At 33.7% G+C, this 9,253-nt stretch overlaps 3 protein-coding genes across 3 annotated transcripts; 2 read left to right on the top strand and 1 right to left on the bottom strand.

Moving 5' to 3' along the window:
• Positions 1-842: 842 nt before the first annotated feature.
• TRIADDRAFT_57664 (uncharacterized protein) lies at positions 843-1,972 on the top strand (the record flags this gene model as incomplete). The annotated part of the gene is made up of 4 exons (XM_002113807.1): positions 843-907; positions 1,328-1,387; positions 1,658-1,790; positions 1,901-1,972. 4 exons carry the CDS (start codon positions 843-845, stop codon positions 1,970-1,972), a joined length of 330 nt encoding a protein of 109 aa, XP_002113843.1.
• Positions 1,973-2,719: 747 nt separating this feature from the next.
• On the top strand, positions 2,720-4,367 carry TRIADDRAFT_57663 (uncharacterized protein; the record flags this gene model as incomplete). The annotated part of the gene is made up of 4 exons (XM_002113806.1): positions 2,720-2,835; positions 2,957-3,231; positions 3,499-3,571; positions 3,779-4,367. The coding sequence occupies 4 exons, from the start codon at positions 2,720-2,722 to the stop codon at positions 4,365-4,367; spliced, it is 1,053 nt and encodes a 350-aa protein (XP_002113842.1).
• Positions 4,368-6,205: 1,838 nt separating this feature from the next.
• Positions 6,206-7,855, bottom strand: TRIADDRAFT_57662 (uncharacterized protein; the record flags this gene model as incomplete). The annotated part of the gene is made up of 1 exon (XM_002113424.1): positions 6,206-7,855. The coding sequence occupies one exon, from the start codon at positions 7,853-7,855 to the stop codon at positions 6,206-6,208; it is 1,650 nt and encodes a 549-aa protein (XP_002113460.1).
• Between the last annotated feature and the right edge of the window lie 1,398 nt (positions 7,856-9,253).

The raw sequence follows: 9,253 nt of genomic DNA, 5'->3' as shown, positions 1-9,253 counted from the left end.
GAATTCACTGAGGTACACGATTTTGCAACATAGCATTTAAAATGGGCGTTTACTAAACGTGGAAGTATCACAAGCTGTGGCTCCTCGAGTATACATAGTATTCGATTCTGTTTGCACTTTTGAATTCCCATATTGCAAGAAATAATGTCAGTCATGCACCTCAGTGTATTAATAATTAATTATTAATCGACCAATCTAGTTGACAACTACTTTGTGTTGTAGAACTGCTCCATTGCTGCAGTAAATTAATTATTCAAGCAGGGGAGGGATGAAATTAGTTTACAGATGGCGATTTCCGAAGTGATAGTGAATGTTGGAGACTTTCTATCCTAGAAAGAGAATATTCTACTTATAGTCCTTGAATAGAGTTCGCACGAAGATGGTGCTTTCAAAATAGGACCATTTTAAATGTTTGGATTCTATTTTTTAAAGGTGGTACGCTTGGATCATATCATGATTGACGTATTCGTTCTATAGTAAATCGTTCTTTAAGTGCTCAGTTACGGCTTCTCATCCATTGACTTCTATTTCCTGTCTAGTCTCATTGATTTCATTGTAAACAAAATGAGAACATCTGTACTAGTATATCAATGTTGACTCATGTAGAACAAGCGCTAATTGCTATTTTATTAGCTTGCAACAACCTTTAACATGTTCTACTCGATTTAAATGGATTTCTTATGTTTGATTTTCACGCAATTATAAGCGATTTCTGGTATTTTAGTATGTAACAAAAAATCCTGCAAATGGTGTAATAACGGAGACATAATCATAAAAACAATCTTGAAAAATCTGTTACTGTAGGTTAAGGTTTACACATACTGTACGGACCAAAAATAAAAATGCCTACCCAGAAGCCTTTTTATAGACTACAGGCCTCCTTTCGTTGTACCCTTAAAGGAGGGAGGTAGGTTAAGGCACTCCGATATTCGAACATTCAGATCCATAGATCTTGACGAATTAAACCACATACAGTATACTTGAGTATTTCCTATAGCGATATGCTATGCAGCCGAGAGAAATCGATTTCAATTTATAAAGACTTTATACTTACTTTATTTAATATTGCCTATACAGTGCTTCTAGGTCGAGCCAAATGTAGACTTAAGATCGTTACGGCGCAGCTGTTTATTACAGTGGTCGTGTAATCGAGTTTTGTTTTTGTCTTATATTTCTTGACTGAGAAAAGGATTCATTGCATTAAGGGTTTACATTTCCTCTGTACATACGTGAACATACTCATCTATACTGTAGGAATACTTGTATGCGCATTTAATTGTAAGTATATTATTAGCGGCCTTAACTCTATCATTTATTCTTTAAACAGTGAGAAAAGCTTTATGACTTCCTCGATACAGCATAACAGGGGTAATTGCAGCAGATGCAGGTTTGTTATAAGCTTAATGATATTTTAGGATATGATAGCTATTTTATTGTATATATATTGTATATGCATATATCTGTACACAAAATAGCAGCACTAGTTTATAGGATAAAATGTTTTAAACATGGGATACCTTTACAATTACCCGAATGATTCCAATTCATAATATATACAGTCCTTGAGATAAATTGACGTGCAATAGTTGCGACATGATGTTCGTTCTATTGCAATTGAATAACTTTAATTTTCCTATGGACTTACTTTGGATAACAGAAATTCAACGGTAATTAAGGGCTGCCTTAATGCTAGCCTAAGAAATCGATACGGCTACAGCAAAGGATCGAGTCATGGCTCAATAGCTGGGAAATGTTTGCCCTATGACATCAACTACACCATCTATGATAAGGTAAGCCGAAAATAAGATCATATTATATAAGCCAAAATGTGTTACTACACCGTCTATATTTCTTAATCATTATAATTAAAATGCTACACAAACCGTATTTTATTGCATAGTCAGTAAATGCAATTGCTGTAGAGTATTATTTGCGAATGGGTCTGATGCTGTATAGAGATGTTGTATTATAATCGTATATATATCTTGTGATTGCCAGTTACTTTGCTAATAGCCAGCAAGCCAACAACTACATGATGGGTACTGAATTGCCGATGTAATAGCACATGAGATTTCCTTAGCAAATTTTAGTCATATCAATATCAATCATATAAATTTATATCAAAATAAATGACTATTATAATATAATTTAATTCACCGAAGAAAATAAACTAAATTGCAGTACTTTCCACATTTACTTACGTTCTGGAACGGCATGCGTTGATCGAAAGCTTTTTAAATCAGATTATAAATTGTAATTAATTAATTAGTTATCGTTGGTGTCGTATGCTATCTTTTTTAACAATTTAGAGTATGCTATAGAGTAATACACGTATAGCTGCCACATTGATTTACCTTTTATCATGCTGCTATGATATAAAAATTGCTGATACGGTTAAACTAAATACAACTGCGCTGTACACATGGACGATGGAAGTAAATAGGCTATAGCTAGTTAGCTGTCTTCATTTCATTCCTATACATTTGAACCCATTTCAGTAACTACGATCCAGTGATTTAAAATTGCTGCCATAATATACTGTAGCTATCATAGATCGGATTGCTTCTCGTAAAATGGATCCATATCTTGAAACCTATAGAGCTGGAAGTGTGATAGTTTTACGCTATTGATTGAAAGCTGTGAATTTTTCATTTCCTTGTACTATGTTTATCTAATATTTTTACTTACAACTTGCTAGAATTCTACTTTCTTGTGTATAATGGAACGTAATGAAGATGATCACTTTCCACTCACCTTAATGGTAGTAGCAAAAATTGGCAGTGTGCTTTCTATGATTGGCGCGTCAATAACTTTCCTTACGCTAGTCGCTGCAAGGTAATTCAATTTTCGATTTACTAATTGCATTTGGTGCTCCTATAGATAATTTACGACATTTAATTTAATGTTTTTGTCGTTGTTAATTGTTCGATAATTTACCTAAATGATCCTGCTAAAGAAAACTAAGGAAAAGGAAAAATAATCAAGTTATTGCGATGTTGTCTTTAAGCTTGATGGGAACCGCGTTAGTCAACTTTTTGGTTATGTCTCAGGCTCTCAGCTCTGTTGGCTGTATCATGATTGCCATGGTATCGTATTTCTGCTATTTGTCAGCAGTTATTTTGATGACTATTTTGGCGATCCACCTTTACGTCGAATTAATCAAAGTCTATTCCCAGTTTAATTTCATATCAACCAAATGCAATATTCTTCTAGCTTGCATATTTGCTTACGGTGAGCTAAAAGCCTTGCTATATAATGCCATTGCTTCAGCAGAAGATTTTGAAATCGAATACCCTAGTACTTAGCTTATATGATGGGTTTTGATTAGGATGCTCAAAGTATATATAACAATTTGATAGTAGTCCATTATGTTCTCAGTTTTACATGCAAAATTGCTCAAATAACTAGTTTAATATCGAAATACGTGAATAATTAAGTTTTATTAACAGCACGAAAGATACTCATTTCATTTCTGCTAATTTCTCTATTCTATGTTAGGCGTCCCTGCTACGATAATATTTCTTTCGTCCATCATCGGAAAAAACATTTTCGGGAGAAATTCAGATAATGCGTAAGTTTCATTGAACCATCTTTTAAAACCCCATTTTGGTAGAATTAACTCTACTACCGTGTACTAGCACATCTGCATTATTACAAACAGAATCATCAGTAATTCGTCATGTTGATGTGCTCTACCACACCATTCTACACAATTGTAAAGTTGTTTAGTCCATGCCAGACATTAAAGATTGATTAATGACTTCTGCTTAATATCTAGATGTTGGCTTCAGGTTGATACTATCTCTGGTCTATTTATTGTTCCGATGCTGGTGATGGTTGGTTCTAATTTCATCATATTTTTGTTTATATATCGCCATATTCGACGATTATCCAATGAAAGAAAAGCAAAAATGACAACTGCACGATTACGAGCATTATTTTGGATAGTTATTGTATTAGGGTTACCCTGGATGACAAGTAGTTTAGCTACAGTGCAATCGGAGATTGTTTCAAAGATTTTCACTTTCCTATTTGTGGTTTTTACCAATTATCAAGGATTTTTTATGTTTTTCTTGTACTGCTTATGCAGACAAGAAGTACGTGAATGGTGGCTCCAAATTATTAACAAAAATGCTTGTCCTAATAAGTTAATCAGAAGACATTCCAATATCGTTACGCGCGATTCTCATATTCGAAATTCTCTTAATTCTATTAGCAAAAAAGTTGAATTGCTTAATAGCTCGAAAATACAAACTGATCGAGCTACAGTTATGACAAGAACAACAACTGTAGATATTGCCGTCAACTATTTGGCAGTTGGCGTTCTTGACAACGATCCTGAAACCCATACATGCAATGATATTTAAATTTCAACTTAAAAATTTTAATGGCGTATTGCACTGATAGACAGTAAATAGCAAATTATCATAAATCATCAAAAATATTACATCACGATAGAAATTTTGGTGATTATAATTTATCTACATAATTTAGCAGCTACTGCATAGCGTAGGATACGCTGGCCTTATAATCCAAGCTGCCTAAAATGTTACAAGACAGCAGATGTGATAGTCTTTTAGCAATATGATAAATTGGATAAAAACTGGAGTAGAATAGGCATGTAAATTAGTAAATTGTATCACATGTGTATAGGTTGTAGCTAAGCTTATTTTGCATGAATTATCGTGCAATATTTATCGATTGTATTAGTATGTAGCTGTCGACATACGTTTAAATTAATAATCAGCTATAGAAGTAAATAGATATCTTACTGTCTGATGTTAGGGTGAAATACCCGTCTGTCCAGGTGATGTTATCTCAAGATGACAGTATTATTGTAACTTTAGTATCATTCGGTAGTAAGTGATAGTTTTTACATTTACGACGCATTATGAGAAGGACTTTCTTAGCTATTATGAAAATGTACATTTTTTATGTATATATTACCTTTACTATTATACGAGTATACGATAACTTAACTTATATATTCATTTATTTAATGCAATATACCATTCTAACACAATACGATTCAATTACCTTATGATTGAATTAGTTACTTTAATGATTAACGAAAATTAAAAATATTTCTCCGTCGAACCCTTTCAACTATGTTGTTATCTTAAAAATCAAATTTCACTTGTTCATGTCCTTAAAGAAAGAATGATCCATTGTGCATACGTGATAAGATCAGATATAACCGATAGCCCAATGTAATCTATTATAAATAACATTAGAAAGATAGGGTACTTTATAATAATTAAAAAATAAATCTATAGCTTATCAACTGCGATTGTTGGTAGATTTGATTACTTAAAGAGATTACAGGTAGCATGTTTCATACGTGTATGCCCAAATTGATGCTTTGAAGCAAATGCTATCAAAATAAATGGAGAATACTAACTGAAGTGAAATTTCTTGCCTTTAGTATAACTGTAATTCATTAGTTATTCCTAGATACTTATGTAGGTCTAATAATGCACGTCTTGAATTGATAATCCGTTTGTTATTTTCTCAAGTTTTTAGCACAGCAGGATTTTAGGCATGAGATTTATGCTATTGTAAATCGATTGGCTTAGAATTTAGGTCCATCAGAGCTCTCTATAATAGCAATCATTTAACCGTATCGTCCATATTCGATTTGCGTATAAAGGTAATGGGGGCATTATCATAACTGTTTATTTATAGGCTTGTAATTGCGTTTGTATTACAAGGCTTACCTACAGTTCCAGAAATAAATACAAGATATTAATGCGTGATTGAGTTCATAACATTAATTTTACGATAAATTGGTCAATTTTAGATCTTGCATATTTACTGTATAAGAAGCACATGTTAATAGAATAAAATGAATTACAATGATATTTTATAAAACAGAAGCCTGTTAGAAATACACAAATACTGTACTTTAACCATACAGTATACTTATTATTAAAATATTATTAACCGATTATACATTATTATAAAGGAAATCATTTAGAAATCGAGATATTAGCGTTAATACAATTTACAGTATCCATAGAAAGATTTCTACGGTGAATCACTTTTGATCATATTTAATAGTAACAAGTAAAGGCTAGTTACACTATCAAAAATTGCCATGGATGATATTAGAGAAAATCTTTACTGTAGCTTAAGAAATAGTATTATCTCCCAAGCTAAATGAGACTTTAATCAAAAAATCGATATAGCATGATTCAATCGATTTCTATATGGTATCCAATAGATTATCCGAAGGTAAGGTGTTAATCCAGCATTCTTTTTGACTTTGCATGATTAATTCATGCATTGTTTGACCAAGTCGATTACGACGATATATCATCCCGTCAGCTCCCCAACTAATTATAAGGCGAATATATTCCGCACATACATGGTCATACTTTTGCTGCAATTTGCTATTAGAGAGTGTAATAAATGATCTAGTTTTCACAACAACATTTAAAAGTATGCTATAAGAATAGCCATCCAGTCTATCACTATAATTAATTATAGCTTTGCAAAACTGCATAAGTTGATAAAATGGCGTTTGTTGGGCAACTTGTTCAATAGTTAGGTTGTCGTCTTGTAGAATGGTAATCATGGATACCGCATCATTATAATTACTAAAATCAGTATAAGAACTTTGACTTTGGCAACAGTAGGGTAACAGGGGTACTAACTTTAGAATAAGGGCTTTACTTAATGATCCAGCGAAACGTAGTAAGTGTGCAATCTTGACATTTTTATGAGAGATAATTCTCCTTGATAGGAGGTAAATCTCTTCTTGTATGATTCCTTGATATTGGCGATTTAGTAGGTAATCAATAAATTCAGTATGCCCATGTTGGAGTGCGAAGGCGATACTTTGCCGGATACAAGCCATAGATACTGTTCCACAACTCTCTTCTAGTATAATTTGAAAGCATGTTAAATTGTTTGTAATCATCGTCAGTATTAGTTCATTCACTGGCCATTGGATACCTTTAATTTTTCGAATGGCTGGTTTGCAGTTATAACGGATTAATAATCGTATACAATCTACATTTTTACCTAGAATAGCCATAAATAGAGCTGTAAATGGGAATGGGTTATTCAATCGATTGGTATTTCCCTGGATGCAATGTTCTAAGCGCACACGATCACCAATTAAAGCGGCTTTCTGGACGGCAGGCAAGTTAATAAGCATAAAGTAGTCGCGTAGTAGTTGTAGACCATGATACCCACATTTAATTAGTCCATTTGTTAGTGTGTAATTGCAGCTGTTTTCTTGATTCTCTATCCATGGATTCAATTTATCTGGCCATGGATATTGCAGTAACATGTGTACAAAGTGTAATTGACGATTTAAAATAGCAATATAAAAGGGACTAGATAGTTTATTGTTAGAAAAATTTAGTTCTCCACATCGAGCTAAGATTTGCTGAATTATTCTTTGACCCCATATCTCCAAACCAGATTCCGCAGCAATACGTAGAAATTCTTTCCTCTTGTTAAGCCATCTTGCTATTTCATCATAACATAACGTCTCATCAAAAACATAATCGCTATAGCTCATAGAAAGCCGAGGTAAATCATGAATTTGCATTTGATGATCTCTATTGCAGGTGAAAAAACGACGATTGGGCAGATATTGTGAAAGGGCATCTAAAGTTCTCTTTGGTCCAATATAAATACGCTTATAATACGTATAATAGTTTTCTCCTTTAACAAACGTAGGCTTTCTAGTTAGTTCACTCCAAACTTTTTCTTTCCACAACAAATCATCATGGATAAGCTGATAAAAGGTTATACAAGTCGATGAAAATCGACCTAAATGAAAACCTGGCAAATAATCTAATATCTTGTAAATTACATCGTTAGGCAATTGGACTAGATTCATCTTTCCAAGAAGCCCAATACAGTCTATTCACTTTAATCCTCGGTCAATCTCTGTATATACTGAATAGACAATAATTGGAAGTTACACATTAAGAAGGCACTTAAATTTCCTTCACAACATGACATAACTACTATAAACAGGTATTCTATATCATTTACTTACAATTTACCAAATTAATTGATGTCTTTGAAGCATAAACGACAAGGTTGTTATGCAGCAAGTCCAAGGTAAGATCATAAAGGACTTGCTTACCAAATCAACGAATGATTGCGATTGCATCTATCTGATGCTGGATTATCATCCATCTCAATTTCCACTATTAACTAATACTGATTCATGCTTATTTCATAGGTTAGAGTTACATTTAATACTATTTAGGCAATTCTTTCTCTACTCATTGGCATAAACTTGGTCAAAGTTTACGATCTCCATGAAAAATTTCAAAGCCTCAGCAAGACAGTAAATAAAGTTTAGTTTACCTCAAAGGTCGATCTTGCGCAATGGCGGTCTTCTAGTAACAGCCGGCCAGACCGACAGCCTGAGAGTTCAAGTTTTAAATGCAGCTTTAAAAGCCTTCATATCTCCATGGTTGCAATATGGAGGTATACGCGGTCTTTTATTGCTGAGTTAGCGCCCGAGCATGATGAGAGGTTTGGCCTATCATTAATGAGAAGACTAGGACAGTCCATGAATAGGCATACGTAGATCTGATCAACATAGAGATATTCACCAATGTTGAGACACCCGTATTTACATTCTTACTTCTGAGCTAGCGCCTGAGCTGGATGAGAGATCTGGGCTGTCACTATTGAGAAGACCAGAACAGACCATGAATTGACATATATCTGATCTAAGTTTCAGTCATAGAGATAAAATAGAAAGTTCTGCTTCTATACTTTCAATACGGAGGTATTCATGGTCTGGATTTACTGCTGAGCTAGCGTATAAGCTTGATGTGAGATCTAGGCTATCATTAATGAGAAGACCAGAACAGATCAGAAATTGGCATATATCTGATCCAAGTTTCAGTCATAGAGATGGAGGTATAATCTGGGCTTACTACTAACCTAGCGTATAAGCTTAATAAGAGATCTAGGCGATCTTTAATGAGAAGACCAGAACATACCAGGAATTGGCATATATCTGACCCCAGTTCCAATCATAGAGATAAAAAGAAAAATCTTATTTTGTCTCTATGATTACAATATAGAGGTATCCACTGTCAGGGCTTACTGCTAAACTAGCGCACGAACTTGGTGAGAGGTCTAGGCTGTCGGTAACGAGAAGAACAGAGCAGACCATGAATAGGTACATATGAAGGTCAAATCCTATATGATACTTGGATACCTTTTCAAGTTTTTCTTTCCAGAAGTAAAACTATAGCATTGGTTTATCGCG

The sequence above is a fragment of the Trichoplax adhaerens genome, genomic scaffold (genome assembly GCF_000150275.1).
Source record: "Trichoplax adhaerens TRIADscaffold_6 genomic scaffold, whole genome shotgun sequence".
NCBI classification, from domain to species: domain Eukaryota; kingdom Metazoa; phylum Placozoa; class Uniplacotomia; order Trichoplacea; family Trichoplacidae; genus Trichoplax; species Trichoplax adhaerens.
The sequence above is the reverse complement of the archived record's forward strand: the minus strand, read 5'-3'. Positions and strand labels throughout refer to the sequence as shown.